Source organism: Canis aureus, chromosome 29 (genome assembly GCF_053574225.1).
Source record: "Canis aureus isolate CA01 chromosome 29, VMU_Caureus_v.1.0, whole genome shotgun sequence".
Classification (NCBI taxonomy): Eukaryota; Metazoa; Chordata; class Mammalia; order Carnivora; family Canidae; genus Canis; species Canis aureus.
Window position 1 is genome coordinate 40720326 of NC_135639.1, and position 22342 is coordinate 40742667.

At 44.6% G+C, this 22342-nt stretch overlaps 1 protein-coding gene and 1 long non-coding RNA gene across 11 annotated transcripts in view; one reads left to right on the plus strand and one right to left on the minus strand.

Moving 5' to 3' along the window:
- WDFY4 (WDFY family member 4) overlaps positions 1 to 22342 on the minus strand; it is a 285914-nt gene that overhangs the window by 258346 nt on the left and 5226 nt on the right. For 7 of the 8 annotated variants that reach the window (XR_013368304.1, XR_013368303.1, XR_013368305.1 and 4 more), the window contains exon 2: positions 9379 to 9629. Coding sequence is in view for 5 of the 8 variants with exons in the window: in XM_077878621.1 (XP_077734747.1) it covers positions 9379 to 9612 (234 nt within the window). In the remaining 3 variants the exon portion in view is untranslated. Of the gene's footprint in view, positions 1 to 9378; positions 9630 to 16873; positions 17227 to 22342 lie in introns of those variants that run through there. The other variant, XM_077878619.1, reaches the window with a different exon arrangement.
- Positions 493 to 22227, plus strand: LOC144301492 (uncharacterized). Of its 3 annotated transcripts, XR_013368306.1 has the most exons (4): positions 493 to 629; positions 12840 to 13046; positions 20066 to 20107; positions 20407 to 22227. It is a non-coding gene; the product is annotated as an uncharacterized LOC144301492 (long non-coding RNA). The 3 variants fall into 3 exon arrangements; XR_013368309.1 differs by lacking the exons at positions 20066 to 20107; positions 20407 to 22227 and adding an exon at positions 17450 to 17881; XR_013368307.1 differs by lacking the exons at positions 20066 to 20107; positions 20407 to 22227 and adding an exon at positions 15170 to 15679.

Below are 22342 nucleotides of genomic sequence, written 5' to 3' on the forward strand. Positions count from 1 at the left end.
TTCTATTAGGGTTTTCACTATTTTCTTATTTATTTTAAAAAGCTCTTTTACATATTAAAAAAAGTTAATATTTGGTCCATAACACTATTTTGATTTTTTCAAATCTGTCATCTTCTCTTTTAATTTAGTATTATTTGGTTTTACTGTACAGAAATCTGAAATTCACATGAAATGAAACTTCTCAATCTTTTCCTTTGTTTTCTAGCTTTAATTCCAGGCACAGGAAATTCTTTTGAGTCCAAGTAGTTGCTGTCACTTTTAATCTACTTCTCTTTTTTTTAATTCTTTAAAATTCTCTCTTCTCTGTTCTTTGTCTAATTCTATCCTATCTGGTCATCTTTTTGCCTTGGACTTTTTCTTTTATTGTTTAGGATGCTATTTCATAATAGTCACTAATTTTAAAATTCCACATGGTATGCTCGGCCCTTTTCAGAATCCACCCCCCTTCCAGTCTGCTTGTCATTAGAATCTTCCCCTTTGTTCTCCTGTGTGGTCATGGGCAGAGTTTACTAGCCCCAGGATGAGGAGAGCTCTCTCCAGACCAAGCATCAGAGTGGAGTGACTATTCTTGACACAGGACTTGAGTTCCTGGCAACTCCCCCTTGTCAGTCTCTAACCTTCCCAGGAAGGTAAGCTTCTGATCACATTCCTAGCAATTAGTGGCCTCAACAAAATGTACTTTTGCTGGACTGCCATCCACTGCTCCTAATCACCAGCCATATTAAATATATTCTTGCCCAAAGACATGACTGATTTTTTTTAAAGCTGAGGTCTTCAGCTAGAAAAGGTGAGAAATTCATCAAAATTCCAGAGGGAAATGTGTTTCCTTGCTGTAGACACCATATTCATTAAAGAGTACAATTCTTTTAGAAATTTTCTCTGCAGGGATCCCTGGGTGGCTCAGCGGTTTAGCACCTGCCTTCAGCCCAGGGCGTGATCCTGGAGTCCCGGGGTGGAGTCCCACATCAGGCTCCTTGCATGGAGCCTGCTTCTCCCTCTGCCTGTGTCTCTGCCTCTCTCTCTCTCCGTGTCTCTCATGAATAAATAAAATCTTAAAAAAAAAAAAAAAAAAAGAAGAAGAAGAAGTATTGGGACAGGCATGAAGAATTTTAAAAAAAGAAAAAAAAAGAAATTTTCTCTGCATTAAAAGATGCTACATACAAAAGAAACAAGCCACAGATTGGGAAAAAATATTTGCAATGCAAATGACTATAATCAGGAAAATGCAAATTAAACCCACAATGAGATAGTCATACTTATCAGATTGGTAAAAATGTAAAGCCTGACAATACCAAATGTGGGAAAAGGACCAGGAAACCCTTGTGATGGAGCAGGACTTGCAAAAATCCCTTCAAAGGGTATTTAACCCAATCCACTAAAGTTATAGGGGGACACCCTATGACCCAGCAACTTCCTTCTAGGCATATTCCCTAGGGGAATGCTGGCACGTGTGCACAAGGAGACATGAACAGGAAATATTATGCATCTTATCTGTGATCATGTAACACTGGAAAAACTGAATGTTCATCAATAGTACAATGAATGAATTATAATTTGTGGCATTTTTTTTTAATTTTTATTTATTTATGATAGTCACAGAGAGAGAGAGAGAGGCAGAGACACAGGCAGAGGGAGAAGCAGGCTCCATGCACCAGGAGCCTGACGTGGGATTCGATCCCGGGTCTCCAGGATCGCGCCCTGGGCCAAAGGCAGGCGCTAAACCACTGCGCCACCCAGGGATCCCAATTTGTGGCATATTTATGTAAAGATACTATATAGAACTAAAGAAATAAAGCTACATGTATCAATATGGATAAACCAAGAAATAGAATGTTGAGTGCAAAAAGCAAGTTGCAAAAGTATACTGCAGTCTGGTCTAGAAAAATCTATATATGTCACAATAATATCACTTAGATTATTAAAATGTATTGATATTATTGTATAACTTGGAAGTATATTGGACATATGTATTTGGATATGCATAATACATATTGTATCCATGTAATATATTCAACTATAAATATAGCTCAACTATATATATGTGTATATATGTATATGCACATATGTATAGGAGGACATATATATACACAAATATATATCTATTTGTACAGGAGGACAGCAAAAGGGGAATGAGTGCTACCTTGCATGCAGAGGTGGCTTCAGTTTATTTGAAATGTTTTATCTCTTCTATATGGGTGGTGAGTACATGGATATCTATGTTGTTTTGAACAAAACTTTGTACCTGAAATACTTTTTTTATTATCTGCCCTATAAATGGACAGAGTTGCCACTTTCCTTTGTAAATAAAAAGCAGTTCATCAGAACTTTGCTTAAACTACAGACATCTAGGGGCACCTGGGTGACTCAGTCAGTTGGGTGTCTGCCTTCAGCTCAGGTCATGATCCTGGGGTCCCGGGATCGAGCTCCGCTCTCCCTGCTCTATGGAGAGCCTGCCTCTCCCCTGAACCCTACTCACTTGAGCTCTCTCTCACTCTCTCTCTCAAATAAATAAATAAAATATTACAAAAAAAAAAACTATAGACATGCTAGGTCAATGTTAAATGCTATTGCACATAGTAGACCTTCTACAAATATTCGATAAGTGAACACAGATTATGAAATCTACAACACGGAGACTGATGGCCACATGTATTGCATGCTGGACTTGTGCCAATTGCTGGACCAAGCATTTACATGCATTGTTTCCATTGATCCTTACAACAACCCTTTGAGACCAGTATTGTTATGACTATTCTCACATTCTAGAAACTAAGCCTGAGGCAGTAGAATAAACCTGGAGAATCTGGTAAGCAACAGAGTGAAGAGCTGAGCTACCTCACTCATACCCAAGTAGCATGTGCTCATCTAAGAAATTTACTGCTGCCACCTGGAAACAAGCTATCACCTGGAATCTTGAATCCCGGGAAAGAAAAGATCAGTCATTTTAGCTGGGAATTTCTGATAAGATTATTTCCTCCCCAGGACCAAGAACTCTGTTATGATGTTTTCCTAACAAATTCCTGTGCCTCCTCCCTGCGCTGGCAAACCCCTCAAAGACCAATTTGCAGGCAGTTGACTCAGAAGCATCTAGATCGTCTTAAAGCAGTGGGACTCCTACAGGCCCTCTACAATAAAGTAAATTGGGCCACTGTGTGCTGAACAGTAATTGTACACTCAGCCAGATTCTCCCAAGGCTCACACTCCTTCCTGGGACCGCAATGGGCACTTCTAGAGGCCACGTTAACTCTTTCAGGCCACTGGGGTACTGTCTGATGCACAGAGGCAATCATTTACTGAATGGGACCATAGAGACCCCCAAAGAGTTAAGGCAGCTTCCAAAAGGACCTAATTTTTTCCCAAACTGGGGCTTGCATGCTGGGAGAATATTGCTCAATATTTTTTTTAAATTTTATTTACTCACATTATCTAAGCAGCACCATCGTGCCTGGTGGCTGTCTCTCACATGAAAGCAGAAGAAAACGATGCTGTGGCCTCCAAAGGAAAATGAAGAATAGCAAAAACTCTTGAGGGTATGGGAGGAAACCCCAGTGTTTGAATAACAGAACCCTGCTGGTTTTCAAGGATGGCTGCAATGTTAACTATTTCTTCATTTCCACAGAGTTTGGTGGTTTGATCTTTAAGTGAGCTCAAAACATTTCAGAGACTCTATGTGAATTCTCCCTGCTAGAGTGGCACAGCTGACCCTCTCTGTTGTAAATTTTTTTTAAAAAAGTGATGTATCAAGAGTTTGCTAACACAACAAAAATGTTGTTTCTCTGAGATAGGAATAAACCATGTTGCAGGCCCCACCCTGAGGTTGGGTAGGTCAGGGATAAGAACAGAAGGGTATTTACCTTCACTGTCCCTTCTGAGCACTACGATTGGAAACAATGATTGCTCATCCATATTCTTATATTTAATGTTACTTCTTTCTCATGAGTCCACATGTGGTTTATATGAGAATGACCAGCCACACACAGTCAGTGGCATAAACTCTGCACCACAGGCCGGGCTGTTAGTGTAAGAATACCCGTACTTACCTGTGTACCTGCACATATGCATGCACACACGTGCACAATCACACTCACTGCCAAGTACAATCAAGTTAGTGTTAATTCCAATCCCTTCGCACTAGGAAATGAATTACTCTTCCCCATGTTACCCACTGTTCTGGCTACAGATTACTCTATAACAAACCACCCCAAAACTGAGTGGCTTATTTTTCTCATAGATCTGCAATCTGAGCAGGGCTCAGCAGGGACAGCGTGTCTCTGCTTTACTCAGCTGGGCCAGCTAACAGGGCTAGGGATCCACTTGCAAGGTGGCACATCCACATGGCTGGCAAGGAGGTGCTGGCTGTCAGTAGCGAGGTCAGGGCCCTCGGTTCTTTTACACATAGGCTTTTACTGAGGGCTGCTTAGGCTTCCTCACGGCATGGCAGGAAATGGCAAGTGACAAGAAGAAAAAGCTGCCAGTCTCTGGAACCCTGGACCTGCAAACATCACTTCTGCCCTATTCTACTCATAAGTCATCACAAATCCATTCAGATCCCAGGGGAGCGGACATGATGCCATGTCTCGAAGAGAGCAGTGTGGGCATCTCAGCATCTTGCATCTACACATCCACAGAGGTCCTCCCACCCCCTACTCAAGGTTGTCTGTCCCAGACAGTGAGGAATTTTACACTCACTGCCTATCTCACTGCCTGTTTTTTCCTTGAAGTACATATTCTGAGAACAATCTTCAACAACTATATCTATAACTCTAGCTTTCCCTGTGCCCATTATTATCAAATATTTCTGTGCAATGTAAGGACCTAGAGTAGTGCCTTGTCCCCCAGAGCAAACTCAATCAAAGGCCAGCAGGACCTCCCCATGCTTGCTGGGGGAAGGTCTTCTCTTGGTATGACAGCCTATGATAAGAAGGGTTCTAGAAGGACCAAAACCCAAGGTTCATGAAAGTCAACTGATCCTAAAAAAACTTTCTGCACACAAGAAATCATTAGTTCTGTGCTGCTTCCTGTGTGAGGTAATAAAACCAATAAAACCTTGTTCTTGTCTACAACATCATGAAGCTATCCAAATATCACATGTAGAGGGCATTATTTTTGTACCCAAGGGGAACATTGGTACCAACCAGGCAAAGCCATCTGTCCAATGGGTCATAGGATAGGGAAATAAACCAAAGGTGCTCTGTTCTATGAACCCCAGACCTACCCAAGTGAGGAAGCCCCATGGCTAATGACACAGGCCTGGGCAGAATGTGCCAGTTAAGTTCTGCTCTTCACTGACTACTAGGTGACCTTGGCCAAGTTATGCAACATCTCTAAACCTCTCTTTCCTCATTTGCAAGGCTGTGATAAAAGTGACACCCATTTCATGGGATTATTATGAGGGCTTAGAAATGCTAAACAAAACATGTGATTTTGGTTGTTAGAGCTTGGTGAATTTATTAGCTATATTATCAGTGAAAGTGTCCACCTGCCCTGGCTAAGAACCCTACTTGACCTATGGACAAGATCAATGGAGCCTAGTGGGGATGGAGAGCCTGTAATTCTAGATGAGAACTTCTTTTCTGACTCATTCCTCCAGAGCAGTCCCTCACTGCGGTTCCAATGCCCTGAAATTCCATCAGGCTCTTCCTTACTACCAAGATAGTTACCAAAATTTTGCATGCATGGGTTCACTTTTTCATAGCCCTGCAGTTGTTCCTCAATTCAGGAGGCAATGGGGCTGGGATTTGCTACAGAACCAACCAAGCCTATCCCTACTTGCCTCACAGTTAATGTAGAGTTAGGAAAAACATTGTCCTCGGCTGTGAATTTGGAAAAATCAAATATGAGAGAAATCCAAAGAGAATAAAAGTTCTCTGGGAAGAAGATGTTAAAGAAGCAGCTCTGAGGCAGTCTGCCACACAACACAGTATCTGTTGTCAAATCTCGGGACTCACTAGGTCGAGGCAGGTGGCAGCCACTTGAGGCAGGACACTCACTGCTGTCAACCTACACCTGAGCCCTGATTATACATAAGCTGCTCCTTCCAGAGTGCCTCTGACTGACGCAGGGCCTGGGCCAGAAAGGCAAGATCCCACAACCCAGGGACACAGCCCTTTCCAAGCAGGAGAGGCAATTCAAAATCCCTTGTGTGCATTGTCTTACAACAAAGAATATTCTAGATCATCTTAATATTCCTTGGGCCCAAAGTGAAAAGAGTCAAGTATAGAGAGTTGAGCTCCACCAAAGTAATCTAAGACTCCATTAAAGCACTCAGTTGTCTCAGAGCCCAATGGGGGCACAGTTGCCATGACAACCAGTACATGACTAAAGCTTCAGCATAACTTTTTATTCTTTTAAGATTATTTATTTAGAGAAAGAGAGAGCACAAACAGGAGGGGCAGAGAGAGAGAGATTCTCAAGCAGATTCCGTGCTGAGTATAGAACCTGATGCAGGGCTCAATCTCATGACCCTAAGATTATGACCTGAGCGGAAATCAAGTCAGATGCTTAATCAACTAAGCCACCCAGGCGCCCCTTTGGCATGACTTTTTAAATCCTCATATTTCCAAGGGGGCTCTTTATAGACAACCCTGAAGGACACTGTTTTGTGATTATAAAATTCAGAACAGAGTGGTTTCAAGCTTCAGTTCTTACACAAGGACCTGTATTCCAATGGATGTTCTCAGTCTTCATCTACACTTCAGATTTTGTCTGCACTATACTCAGAAAACAAAACAAAACAAAACAAAACAAAGCAAAACAAAACAAAACAAAAAAACTCTGACCTTCCCATGTTCCTTTCCACTACCAACTCTTAGTTAAGAAGCCTGAAGGCTCTGACTCTGGTGGGGTTTTATTAGCTGGAACTTAACAGAAGCAATAGGTTTATAGACATGTAGAGCTGAATAAAAGAATACGGATTTTAAGCAATGATAAAAAGCCTATAATATTCTGCTTCTATAGGGCTCATCAGAGGTGAACTCTGGGGGATTCAAACCATATCAGATTGCGTCAGCAGTTTGGGGACTTGTGGAAATGGGATCTCAAACCACACACATGCAGTTAGTATCTTGGAGGCTGGTGCAAAGGTAATGGGGACCATATCTGCTCTCCATGTGCTGTAAACTTTACAATCATCATCTTCTCTCACCCTCACAGACTCCCAGCAAAGTGTTATTGATTACATTCTACAGATTAAGAAATCGAGGTTCAGCAATATTTAATAATTTTTTCAAGGATGCACAGCTAATTTGCAATGGAGCTGGGACTTTACACTGGCTCTGTTTGACCCAAAAGCCCATGTGTTCAACAATAGGGCCATTAAGCCTCTAGTTACAAGAGCAGGGCTTGGGAAACATGGACCAATATTGAAGTTCAGTCATAGGAACTGCTTGCTGGCTACATGTGGAGTCACAAGCTCAAATGCCTTCAGGCCAGGTAACATAAATGAGTAGTGTGTGTTGGGTGAAAGATATTAGGGAATGGAGGTCCGGGGTAAACTGAGAAACAGAGACTATCTTCTGTCTAAAAGGGGTGCCCCTAACCATCTCTATCTAATTGTCAGTATTACAACTCCCAAAATTTTCAAGAGAAATCAGAAATCTGATTTTCCATGTGAAAATGTTTCATTTTGAAAAAATGGCCACAAGGTCATGGTTAATACCTACAAGCCAAACAAAACACATTCTGAGTGCTATTTAGTATCCTCCACTCTGAACTAAACTCTCCATGATGGCAAAACCTCTATCTCTCTTCTTAACTCTCATAGCCCGAGGCCCCAGCACAGGGTATAAGAGCTTAATAAATATTTGTTCAATGAATTCTCAAATCAACAATCTAGAAAGGGATGAAGAAGGACCAAGCCCCGATTCTTGAATGAGAGTCCTTTCCACAAAACCAGGGCTGTGCAGATGGGTGGCAATGAGACAATAAAATGGCCAGACCCACACATGCAGGGGAAAGCAAATTTTGGTGAGGAACAGGAGGTTTCTCACATTTTTCCTTCTGTAATACAAAATTGACCTGAGAACTGGGGGAGACTAAACTGCCCTCCAGAATACTAGGGTTGTCAAGGCAGGGAGGGCTAGGAATAAGAAACCTGAGCTGTCTCTCCTAACCTGGTTCTTCTCTTTCAGTACATTCCCTATTTCCCAGTTATTCAATCTGTGAAATGGAATAGATGGGGTATACAAGTATAAAAGATGGAAGAAAATAATGAATTAATGGACAATAAGTTACTTGGCAAATTTTTTTTACAGAAGGACATGCCTTCATTATTCAATGCATCCTAGAAATACGATCCCAAAAAGATCCCAATTCTTCTTTGGAAATACTTAAATATTTATGATTAATAAGTTAGGTGAAACAAATCAACAAGAGAGTTTCCCAATGAAAACTTGCCAAAGTCTCCATCTGTCTCAGTCTAGTTTCAAATGTGGAAAGTATCTCCTATTCTCTGTGCTTTTAATGTAGCTATAATGAGTTTTTTAAAATAATAACCCCAAACTAGAATATAAAAAATAGTGAAAGGGAATAAAGGGGAAAGGAGAAAAAATGAGTGGGAAATATGAGAAAGGGAGACAGAATATGAAAGACTCCTAACTCTGGGAAACGAACTAGGGGTGGTGGAAGGGGAGGTGGGTGGGGGGTTGGGGTGACTGGGTGACGGGCACTGAGGTGGGCATTTGACGGGATGAGCACTGGGTGTTATTCTATATGTTGGCAAATTGAACACCAATAAAAAATCAATTTATAAAATAAATAAATAAAATAAAATAATAATCCCAAACTAATAATCAAGCAAAAATGAAGTCCTCATAAAAAGATGTGTTTCCAACTCTCCAACTAAACTTTGATATATTCAGCTATAAAGCAAACCTCACCAGCAGGACCTTTGTTCTGAGACAACAAGGGGAATCTATTGTACCCAAACTGTCATCAGCTGCCCCTGGCCAGAATGATAGCTCAGTGAACAGGCTGGGCTTCTCTTAATGCCTGTGGCCGGATTCTCCCAGGCCCCACTGTTGTTATTGTTTGAGGTTACCTGCCATCCCTGCAACCCAGGACACATATTCTCTCCCTAGCTCCAGAATATCTGGTCTTTCTCTGGCTCCCACACTGGGATTGCGGTTGAACAATATAATTTTTTTAACTAAAGAGACAATATTACTCAAGAGCCAACTGTCCTTTCCAACTCTTCCTCATCCTGGAGATGAGGCTTGCTTGCCATCCTTATTAAATAGCACAATATTCCCCGCTAAGAAATCCACCAGAGACCACTTGTGATGATATTAAAACCACCGACTCCATGTCCAATCATCCCAGAAGTGTCCCCAGAGCACTGTATCATTTTTGTTTGTTTGTTTCAAAAATAAGAATACTGACCTTTAGGAAGAGTGGGAGAAGATTCAACAGGCTCTGCTGATGTTCAGCTGGGCTCCCATGAGCCAACTGTTGGTATTCCAGAAATTTCCTTTCTAGCATCTCCCAGAGAGCAGTGGGACCAGGAGATTGCTCTCCATGTGGGAAGTCAGGCTGAGCAACATCAGGCTGGCCTTCATTTTTGGAACCTGGATACTCAGCTCTGTCTTCAGCCCTGGAAACGCCTTCCGCCTCCATGCCTCAGCAAAGCAGATCTGAATTTAGAACAAAAAGACAAAAATGTAAAGTCCTGTCACAGCACTTCCTGATGAACCCAGTTGTGGGACAAGGTACTATACTCACTCATTTCAGTTCCTATTGAAGATAGTTCCACTAAGAATCTGAAACTGAACTGACTAAAATAGAAAGACTTCTTTTTTTTTAATTTTTATTTATTTATGATAGTCACACAGAGAGAGAGAGAGAGGCAGAGACACAGGCAGAGGAAGAAGCAGGCTCCATGCACCGGGAGCCCGACGTGGGACTTGATCCCGGGTCTCCAGGATCACGCCCTGGGCCAAAGGCAGGCGCCAAACCGCTGCGCCACCCAGGGATCCCCGAAAGACTTTTTTTTAAAAAGAGATTCTGACTTAGATGTGACTTAGAGTGACAATCTAACATGTGCTAGGCACTCTTCTGGGCTCTTTACACAGACACAGAGAGAAATGGGTATTTTTCTTTTCTTTCCATATAAGGAAGGAAACTGGGGAGAAAAAATGAGTGGGAAATATGAGAAAGGGAAACTGGGGAGGCCAAGGCATACAGGCAGCTAGGCACCAGCTAAAGTGTGAAACTTTAACACCAAAACTTGTTTTTTGTTGTTGTTTTGTTTTGTTTTGTTTATTACCTGCTGCTGCTCCTCCTTTTAAAGGCCAACTAAGGGATGCCCGGGTGGCTCAGTGGTTGAGCGTCTGCCTTCGGCTCAGAGCATGATCCTGGGGTCCTGGGATCGAGTTCTGCATTGGGTTCCCTGCAAGGAGCCTGCTTCTCCCTCTGCCTGTGTCTCTGCCTCTCTCTCTCTGTGTCTCCCATGAATAAATAAATAAAATCTTTAAAAAATAAAAAATAAAAGGCTGACTAAGTAGAAGGGATATGTGCAAATGTCACCAATATTTGTACAGGGCAACTGTCACCAATATTTATACAGGCATGTAATTCTATATCTTCAACAGTAACTTCCTTCCTTGTGCCACATGAGTCTAAAAGGATAAAGGTTCTTCACTCTCAGCATTATTTTGTTCACATTCCATATTTTTAGGGAACTTTGTCTTCAAAAGGACTCTTTAAACCCCATGCTAACTTAAAGAGTTCATTTATTAGCATATACAGGTGTGATTTGTGCAAGGGGCAGATCTTGTGTCAGTAGGTATGAAGACAAGAACTTATATGATAAAAACAGCCAAAGACCAATTTGCCAGATAGGTAACCTCAAGAAGATGCCTTTATTTGTGTCCTTGACTTTTCAATTGTCCTAGTCTTCAGTGGAGTCGCAACTAACTCACAGCACAACAAAGATTTGTTTGTTGCATGCCAGGAGTACAGGAAACTCCACATGCGGGCCAGAATACCCAGGCTTCCTGCAAGAAGCCCTCTCCAAACACAGTGTCATCCTAGAGTCCATCCAGTGACCAACAACTACTAATCATGGGGTAGCAACAGTGGGATGGGCCCACAAAGATGTGTCCACCAGTGTTCTGCTCTGGGCTACAGCAGCAGAGGGAATATGTCAGACTTTATTTTTAGCCCAGCACACACCCCCTGCAGGCTAGAATGGAAGTGAACTAAGGGTCATGTGGCCAGAGCGACCATCCCTCTTTGAAACATTCTCACCCTTTACATACACAACTCCATGAGTCCCTAACACTTCTTTGAACACACGTGTTTATTACACTCAAACTTCATTTTCTTATTACAAAAGCCATGTTAGTTCAGGGTCAAAATAGGAAAGAGCAGAGTATTAGGTATCAAGTATCAAGTATTAAAACAAAAAAAACAAACAGCCTTGAAAATTCCCTGAGTAGACAGAGCCAGTTTAGCCATATAAGCAAAGCTTAATTTAACTTAATTTTGCAAAACTAACTTGACCTTAGTGGTTTCTTGCTTACACATCTGAAAATCAGAAGCAAAACTTAAATTGTTTTCCAAGATTGATATAAGGCAACTGCTGACCAACTGCCTGTGATTTAGGAAATTCTAACATTATAACCAATCACTGTGAAGAATAAAGTCACTGCTTTCTTACTCTGTAAGCTCCTTCATAACAATACACCCCAGAGTCTCATTCCATGTTTCGGGTTGAGTGCTCCCACTTCACAAACTGTCTTTCTTAGTGTATGCACAATCAATTTTCACTAATTACTATTTCAGTGATACACATTGGTTTTACTTTGGCTATTTCTGAGCCTTTGATACTAGCTTGCCTAAACCCAGGAAAATGACTGTTGGTATTCCAGCTTTTATCTATGAATATGTTATTTAATAAAAAACATACTCCTTATATTGTTAAAGCAAACTTTTTTTTTAATTTATTTTATGATAGTCACACAGGGAGAGAGAGAGAGAGGCAGAGACACAGGCAGAGGGAGAAGCAGGCTCCATGCACCGGGAGCCCGATGTGGGATTCGATCCCGGGTCTCCAGGATCGCGCCCTGGGCCAAAGACAGGCGCCAAACCGCTGCGCCACCCAGGGATCCCAAAAGCAAACTTTTTATTTATACTTTTGTTTTTGATGGTTGGTTGGCTGGGGCTTGGTAGGATTTTTGTTTCCTTAATTGGGTTGATCCTCAGGGGTAGGCAGTGGGATGCCTCACATCCCAGCACAGTCTTCCCTGACCTGGACCAGGCTTCTGTCTGGCTTTATTGGTTTATTCAGTTATTCTTTTGACCCTCCATTCCCCTCTCTCTTTCCCTTCTTCCCCACCAGACCCATGGGCTGGGTCTGCCCATACCACCTGCCTAACAACATGGGGCACAGGTAACACGATTTCTGAATACAGGTATTTTGAGTTCCCCAAATGACCTTCTGCATCTTTTCCACAGCTCACTTTGTCACTCAGCCTTAGGCCTTCAGATCTACCAGTGTGGCTCTGTCTTTGTCAGCTTCATTTCTTCTAACCTCTGCCCCATGTTAAACAGTTGGACACATGGGCAGCTCGGGTGGCTCAGTGGTTTAGCGCTGCCTTCAGCCCAGGGCCTAATCCTGGAGACCCAGGATCGAGTCCCATGTTGGGCTCCCTGCATGGAGCCTGCTTCTCCCTCTGCCTGTGTCTCTGCCTCTCTCTCTCTCTTATGAATAAATAAAAAATAAAAATCTTTAAAAAAAAAGTGGACACATGCCTATTTGACTTGTTGACTTTGCAGTCACAGACAGATTGTGCATGACTTCCTGTACTGCACTCAGTTTTGTTCTGGACATTCCCATGCAGGTCCCTTCACGAGGCTGCACGTGACTGGCTCTGGCAATGGACTTGGGAGCAAGAGTGATGAGTCAAGTGTATATATAAACCTGCTTACTTAGACTGAGTACCACCAACTAAGATGTGTCCAGAAAGCTGGCACCAGATGACATTTTGCCCACAGGCTCTTCCACCAGCTCACCAATTACCCAACCCTCTAACGTCTGCCAATCTGATGTAAGTAAAGTGATCTTTCATTGTCATTTTAATTTGCATTTCTCTAATGAGACTGAGCATCACAGATGACTCTTAACTATTTGCTGTTCCTTTTCTGCGAACTCACTATTCATAACCTTCGCTTATTTTTCCTTGCCCGTCTTTCTCTTTTTGCTTTGAAGGAGTATATTCTAGAAACTTGTCCCTCATTGGTTCTAAAAAATCACAAATATCTTCTCTCAACCCATTTTTCTCATTAATTCATGACTTTTTTGTACAAAAAAGTATCATGAATATTTTTCATGTCACATCTTCAATTTGAATGGCTTCTGGTGACTGTAGAGCCATGTTGATTGTTCATTTAATTAATCCCCCACACATAGGTATGTAAGTAGTTTCAAATTATTCACTACTATAAATAATACTATAATGATAGGTCTTGTGTCTAAGTCTTTGCATATATCTACTATTAAATAATAGATTGTAATACATTCTTAAATTCCTACAATGGAAATAGCTGGATCTTAACACAATTTCCAAATCTCTTCTCCTTAAATATTGCATCAATGTATAGCCTTCTGACCAAGAATGCACAACACTTCACACTTCCTTATCATTTTTTAATTCTTGCTTACTTGGTAGGTTAAAAAGCAATGGTATTTCTGTTGCATATCACCACATACCTTGCTGTACTGTGTGTCTGTCTGCTGCTCAGTCTCCTTCAGGGATCCCTGCAGTGATTTTCTGGGGTCAGACAGCAAGCGTTCTCGTTTCATGAGCTCCCTGTAGGAGACCTCAGCTACTCCCCTGAGAGCTACATATCTGCTGAATGAATGTTAGCTCCATGAAGGAAGACAGTGTACCTATTTTAGTAGTTGGTACTGCATAGATGCTTAATGAAATGTTACTGTGTAAATGGATGAATGAGTGAATGAATGAACCTATATACTGATGGCACTCAAACCTCTCTCTCTGTAGTCCAGATTCTTCTTGTAAACAAATTCTTTTCTCTCACTTCAAGATCTCTACTTGGGTTTCCCCCAGACTCTGCCAATTCCTATGTCCCAACCAAACCACTATCTCCATCACCAGTAGAACCAGCGCCAGGTCCAGCATGGACATCCCAATGTACAGGATGGCTGTTAGAGCCAAGCTAAGTGTTGCCTCCAGCACATAAAAGTCATTTTGTAGCCACACTTAAAATAACATGTGATATTCAATAACATGCTTCTGTGGGCCTGAAGTCACGCCACATTTTCAGACTAAGTAGGTGAGATTAAAAAGTGTCTGGGGAAAGTGGCTGGAGATCTACGGGGAACATCAGAAATCACCTTAGATTTCCTCTGAAATTAAGAAGCTGTATTTACTGAAGTGAAACGTTTGAATCACGTTCTCCTGAACACAGTGCTCACTTTGGCAGCATATATATATGTTCTCCTGAACAGAGATGTTTTCAAAACAAGAATTTCTAACAAATGAAGATCCATGAAATCCCATGAAGAAGTTGTCTAACTCAATTGTCGGGCTGTGGCCATCCTCCCTCCTGGTCCTGCCCATTACCCTAGACTTACGTCAGTTTTATTTGTAAGAGGAAGGTAACAAGGAGTAACTAACATCTCAGGGCTACATGACAAATGGCAAGAAGCAATCGTTCTTATCCAGGAACCTGCCCACTCATGCAGCCACCAAGTAGAAAGGAGCATCAGGCCTAGGATAGGAGTCACAGGACAGGGGCCCAGTTCCAGCTGGGCTGCTCTGATGCCTTAATCAAGTTACTTGCCCTCTGACACTAAATTTTTCCTCATTGAAATGGCCTTGGTGATCTCAGCTCTACCCTCCAGCCTTTATGCACTGACCACAGAAGAGATGTGGGACAGTGAGTCAGTGCAGAATGGCTAGAAAGGTACCAGAGTGGGTCAAGAGCCTTGGTTGTGTGTGGTGGGTGGGTGCAGAGGAGATGTTCCCTGTCTGTGTATATGTGCAGGGAACTAGATAATGAGTCTGCAGTGACAGTACAGGGAGGGATCCCCAGGAGTGGCTATGTGGGTCTCCAGAGATGGGTATCATTGTCTATCCTTACTCCTACCCCACCAACCCTGCATAAATCCTTAGCATCACTAGAACTCTGTTTTGTGATGTGTCAGAAGCAGAGCACCCAAGACATCCAGCTTGCAGCTGTGCACTGGAGGATTACATCTGGAGCCTGGAGAATCAGCTGCGTTGCTGATCGGTGGATTGCTAAACCAACCGTCTATTGACTGTTTCATCCTTGACTCTGTGGAGTGATTTACCAAGTAAAATCTCGGGATATAAGATGTGACTTAGCAGCCCCTGGAGCTAATGTGCCAAGAAGCTACTCTGGGGGAAATGGAGCAGGAAGGTTTATGGAGTCGTGTCCAACAGGGCAGGTCTAAGGGGAGCCTGGGACTCAGTGCCTTCTGTAGAGAAGCTCAGACCTGGTGACAAAGAGCTGCTCTAGTATGATTCAAGATAGAAGTCCTCCCCCTGTTTCTCATCAGCATATGTGACTCTTCCCACATCTGGGTTGTACAGAGGCATACCCGTTTACCATCTATGTCACAGGCATTTGGCCCCACGCCCTAGAGCTGAGGAAGACTCTCAACCAGATAATACAGAACAAAACAGCAACTTCCCATGCATGGCTATAAGTGATCTGTTTTCCTTTCCATTAAAAAAATCAGTTCCTCGCCACATATCAGCAGATCCAAACTCTCATGGTTCTGTGTCAGCAAGGACCTGGCCTCAACCTAGAGCTCTCAGAAAAAAAATAACAAAGCCATTCTTATCCCAAACACATGGGCAAGGTGGGGCCTCGCTTCCTCTTCTCCACCATTTCCTGCTAACAGGAGAGCTTACAACTTAAAAGTCAGTTGAGCTGTTGTAGGAAAAGTTATAGCAATATGGATTCTCTGTTCACCTCACAGCCTACTGTAGTGAATCAGAAGCCCTGAGGCAGATAATTAATGGGCTGTAGATTCAGACCACAATGAGAGTACCGGGATATATCTATTAGAATGTCTTTAAAACAAACAAACAAACACAAACCGTTAAGTGTTGGCAAGGATGCATGGACACCACAGCTCTCACCCCAACTGATGGGAATGCAAGTAGTATAGCCATTTTGGAAAGCAGCATGGTGATTTTTTGAGAAAGTTAAACATATACTTACCCAGCAATTATGCTCCTGGGAGTTTACCCTAGAGTACTAAAAACTTAAATTCATACAAAAACCTATATGCAAATGTTTATAGTAGATCTAATCATAGCTGTCCAAACCTGGAAAAACCTAAATGTCCCTCAAAGGGTGAAGCGATAAACCAACTCAGGTAGGTATATCCGTACAATGGGATGTTCCCCATGGTAAAAAAGAACACACTACTGATCCACAAAACAACCTGATGGACCCCAAAGGTCTTATACTGAGTGACAGTAGCCAGTCTCAAAAGGCTACATACTATGTTATCCCATTCCCATGACATTCTGGAAAAGGCAAAATTATAGGAACAGAAACTACATCAGTGGCACGTGCACCTGTGTGGTGCGACATGGGCAGGAGACAGAGATATTACCATTCCTTTGCTTCTGCCTCTGCTGGTTTCCAGGGGCTCCATGCTGCAGGCCCCCAAACCAACCACAGGCCTCTGAACATGGAACACATGACCTCCTTCCTTGTCTGCCCTGCCCCGGGGCCATACAGCCTATGCATTCACGATGGCCACAACCCCAACCTACACTGGCTTCCCTCTATCCCTCAGAAAGCCCTATCCACAGACGCTCCCTCCACCTCCCACTTCCATCTTCTCATATCGCCACCTCTCACACCTCACCTGACCATCAGGGTGATTACCAGTTGTCCATGAAGGAGCAAAGGAAGAAGCGACAGAGCTTTGTTACAACAGCAGCAGGTGCTCCCTGGGGCCCAAGATTCCCTGCTGGGTCTGCTTCAAGCTCCCGAATAGCCGATGTTCAAGAGAGAACTCTGGTCTCCCCCAGAGCTCAAAAGCGTGGCTGTGCTAGATAACACCCCACAGAACCCCCTGCCAGGGGCAGCCTGGGTGGCTCAGCGGTTTGGTGCCGCCTTCAGCCCAGGGTACTGATCCTGAGAGCCCAGGGTCGAGTCCCACATCGGGCTCCCTGCATGGAGCCTGCTTCTCCCTCTGCCTGTGTCTGTGCCTCTCTCTCTCTCTCTCTCTCTCTCTCTCTCTGTGTCTCTCATGAATAAATAAAATCTTTAAAAAAAAAAAAAAAGAACCCCCTGCCAGACAACCCTTCTTATGTACCTTGAATTTATCAGCAGGTACCACGTGGCACCCACAGCATGGGGCTGTACCTTCTTAGGAACAAGGAGGAGCCAGATTTGGGGTTGTGGGTAAAAGATACACCCCCTCTACCTGTCTCTGCAGCTTAGAACCAACTGGACAAGGACCAGACATGCCCCTATGGACAAATGACCCCAAGAGAAAGAGGTTGTCGGTAACATGGGGAAATGGAAGGCCCTGCCTCTTCCTGTTCCACGGAGGCTGCGGCTCAAAAGAGGTTTCATTAGCATCCTGACCTGATCTGCACCAACCAGGACCAGCTCAAGTACAGGAACAGGACCATGCCTCAGTCTGGGAACGGTACCTCTGAGTCGGGCTATATGGCACGCTTGATTCCCTAGTACGATGACTCATACCACCCTAAACCTGGACTTTTGGGTGGGACCTGTCTCACTGGATCCCTACCCAGCCCCAAGGGCAGACCCAGAGCAGCATCAGACAGATCAGATTCAAGTCCTAGCTCTACCTCTCCCTAACTTTCTGCCTTAGCGACTTATGGTCTCTGAGCCTCAAAGCCCACACCTATAAAATGGGAACGGTATCTTCTCACACGGCTGTGCAAAGAATTAAGCAAGTAAATATATGTGAGAGTACTTCCAGTAGAATCTAGATGTCCACGGAGGGCCTGTCCCTCTTGCCCTGTGGCTCACAGGCACCACATCAGCCACCACACGTGCCCTACCATACTCGGCTCCCATAGTGTATATTGCTCCCTCGAGGCTCCTAAAATCTGCCTGCACTTCCCAGAGGAGCCTAAGCCCAGATAAACCTCCGTGGGTGTGCTTTGGGGCCTCGGACTTTTTAGGGTCCAGCCCTGCTGCCAGGGCAAGCTGCCCTCACCCTAGACCTGGCTTCTCTTCTGTAGCAGCCCCCTCCTGGCCTGTCTGCCAAGTGTGTCTGATCTCAGATTTTCTCACAAGGGGGCACTAGTTTGAATGGACAGCAGGATTACTAAAGGGATTCAATTAAGGCTTTGTACCTATGTCCTGGAGGCCACAGAGACAAAGCTAGAGGTGGGAGTTGGCCATCTCGAAGATAAAAGAGGGAACCAGGAGCAGGAGTGCTATTCCCAAGAGTCCCCAAGAGCCGGCTCCAGGGCAAGTACAGAGGATGCACAGGGGGACCCCTCCTGTGGCGAGCATTCCTGCAGACAATGGCTGAGGGGATAGAGGAACAAGTGTGCTGGAGATTCCCTGAGAGCCTTGACACCCAGGTCCAGTGCAAGGACCAACAGCCAGCCACCTCCCCACCTCCTCCATCAGCCAAGGACTGAGAGTGCCCACAGGCAGAGAACAGCAGCACTGGGGCCCTACGCCCTGCCCCAGATGACTCGGTTATTTCCAGAAGTTGAGGAATCCCCCTCCCAAAGACTAAGACGGGGACTCTAACAGGAACTGGGCAGCTTGAACCTGCCACGACCCCCGTAACTTCCTTTTCTGATTCCAGTCCAAGCAGCCCTGGTTAGCACACACCTCTGCAGTTTTTGCAACAGCAAGAGTATAGGAACTCGCAGTGTCCTCCTGCAGGAGGGTGCCTAGTTTTATACCTCAGTATGCGCACTGGCTTCCACATTGCTGAAAATAGCCAGGGAGTAGTCCCCCTGGTCAGACCCTCAAAGCTTAGCCGCAACTGAGCTGTCACTGACTGCACAAAGACGTGGACTGGTGATAGCAGCACGAGTAACAAGAGGCCCAGCGCCCATCACTGGCAGCCATTCCAGGGTAGGAGCTGAGCTGTGGCCTGCACTCCCCTGGAACAGAAGTGCTGCCTCAGGGCCAGTACTGGATGAGCAGCTATGGGCAGTCATCAGTGTTCTCTCATCTCAGGAAACTTGTGAGGTGGATATTACTATTCCCATGACACGGATAGGGAAAGCAAGACTCAGAGACACTGACATTCAGGGAGCATAGGTGACTTATCTGAAATCAAAGTGCTAGCAAGCATCAGAATCAAGGACAAAGCCAGACTTTTCTGACCTCAAAGCCCTTCACCTCTTTCCAGCAGTCCAAGTTGGCCTGACACAGTCCTCAACAGTAAGAATATCTCTTGAGGACCCCTGGAAACTTGTTGCCAGTGGCACCACAGGGACTTTCCCTGGCTGGACTTGCAAAGGCGGCGCTGATCCCTGGCCAAGGGTGGTCCTGTGCTGGCCGGGTCTGCCATGTGGCCCCAGCTCACCCTGCAAGCAAGCTGGCCCAGAACAGAGCACTGTGATCTCACCATCCCCACAGGCAAGCGCTGATCTCTGGGAACCACAGAGGCCAAGGATTCATGAGCCCGGGCATGAGGTGGGTACTAGCCGGGCAGCCGCTTCTGGGCTGCCACCAGTAGCACACCCAGCATGGAACACTTGGCCACCAGGCTAAGCCACCAGAACCATGGCTCTGTACAGCTTTCTCTGTGTGGTGGGCCACCTGATTATCAAACATTTAAGTAGCAAAATTGCCACTGGTCCACACCTGGGACTTGGAAGCTGACCCTCAGGGGTGCAGGTGACTCACTTCCCACCTATAACACCAGATGCCTTAAGGGTATGTCTACCAATGACGGTTTACTTTTCAAATTAGCTTCATGTGCAGAGCCTTCACATTTCTCTTCTGACACCCAGTTGTGCGTTTTACGGGAATGAGTCTCCTACAGGCTAGTGAATTTCTGGATGTGTCAGAGATATTTTCTTACCCAGACCTAATCCTTCTACAGGAAATGGGAGAATGGCACTGAGAAGGATCAAAAGGAGTCAAGGTGAGCCCACTGCTGCCTCATCTGTTCCCCAGCCTTGCCCAGCAGGCCTTTCCTCCTCCAGTCTCCCCCCTGGCCCCCACAGACCCCACAGTGGCAGGCTATGGAACATAGCTCCATCATGTCATTCCTTTGCTCAAATGTCTTTGGTGGCTCCCCATGTTCTCAAAGAGCACTCCCAAGCTCTTGGCCCTCAGTGATATGGCCCAGCCTTCTTCTTTACCTAACTTCCCACTGTACCCCCAATGGGGTCTGGCCCAATGAACTGTTCACTCATAATCTGATCCTTTGCCTTCATTTAGAATGCTCTCCCTGGGATGCCCCTCCTACAGCCCCACATAACACAACCCAGCCACCTTCCAAACACAGCTCCTAGCTGCCTCCTTGGCCACAGATCCTTCATGTTCCAACCAAGAAAGTCAAACTTCCAAACTCCAGCCACCACTGAGCCATTCCGTGATGAGAAAGTCAGCACCAGCACTTGATGAAGCAGGAGAGCAAGGTTCTTATCTCACAGAGTCAAAGAATGAATTCACAGACAAAGGGGAGTGAGCAAAGCAAAGAGATTTTATTAAGCAAGGACACAGAAGAAGCTCTTAGGAATGACAGGGGACCCAACCAAGGGCTTTTATGGTTGGTCTTTTGTTGAAAACTGACCAGGGAACTTAAATCTTTTTAACATCTCTACCCCCTGATAACACCATTAAGTAAGGACTGGTGATAACATCTTGAATGACTTACTTCTTCTTTTGGGCCTGGTCATTCTTTGTGGGCACAACGTGACTGCCAGAAAGGACCCCACTTCTGACGTCCAGGGCAGAGTGCTCTGGTTTGTTCTCTTATCTCTGGTTTCATTAGGACTCAGCATTTCTGGGATTTTTGGTGAACCTGATCACATAGCCCCCTAAGCAAGCCCTGTCACACAGTCCTCTAGCTATCCCTCCCTACCCAGCCCCACCTGTCCCTTACTCAATGATAGCACCTTCCAGTCTTCAATCCTCCATGCATACTATCAGCTCCCACTGAGTAATTACACTCACGTGTTCAGGGTTATGATCACCTCTAGGTGCAAGTGAAAGGGGGAGCCTGGTTGTGAAAGCCCCTTGTGTCCGGATGCAGTGTGAGAAGTCAAGCAGAATAAAAGTGAGCACTTTGGAATTCCCAAATCTATCCACACCTGCTGCCTGTAGTAACTGTGGTACCTGTCACTTTCTTCCTTGTGTGATCGTTATTCATGAATACACCTTATCTTTCTCTTTCTGTATTTCCTCAATCCTAAGTTTCTATCAATTATAAAATGACACAATTATTTAATTATATGGGGGAAGGGGATCATCACATTAAATGCACATGTCAATATTGATATTATTCAGACACTTCAAATTGTGTGAGGGAAGAAGAAATTCTTGGAATCAAGGTGGTGTTTTAGGTGGGAGATTCTGAGAGAGATCCCTTCCAGTACGGGAAGCAGTGGAATCACTGCGGGGGGGGGGGGGGGGGATGGGGGGTACCTGCCGCCCCCCTCCCATTAATTTACATAATTCAATGTTTCCTGGAGGCAGGTATATGAAAGCAAGAACTAAAATTTACAAGACTGCGTTCTGATCGCAGAGTATTACCCCTGCTTTGTTTGGTTTTTGTTCTCTTTTGAATATCTGGACTTTTGCCCACCCTGATTCTCCTGGTTCTTTAGTCACCCTTCCCTTTGTACTAAGACCATGGCAGTCCCTCCCCACCTCCACAACTGCACCCCCCACCCCCACCCCCTGCAGCTGTTCACATGAGCTGGATACACCGCAGAAGGTGAGAGCCTCACGCACCTGTGGAGGAAGTGGACAACCTCCCCAACCCCACTCCGGTAAAGGGGTGCTCTGCATTCTCTGGGCAGACACACAGAGGAGCTCCAGGATCATTGGACCCTGCTTTAGTATCATCCATCACCCAACCAGCCACCCCTTGCTCATGGATCTGGTCCACAGCCAAACAGGGGGAGGAGGAAGGCTGTGGGTTCATCGTAGCATTCTTCACCCTCATTAACTCCTGATATGCTCAGACCAACCTCCCTGACACAGTTTCTTCCTGCGTACATCTGTATTCACCTGTGCCTGTATATCTCTTTTTATTTTGTGCCTGTCCTTTAAAAAACAGTATTGGAGTGCTACTTGGGCGATTTTATTGTTACTATCTTGTTAAAATAAAAATTAACAGATAGTTCCTTTTTTCCTGCATACTTACTAC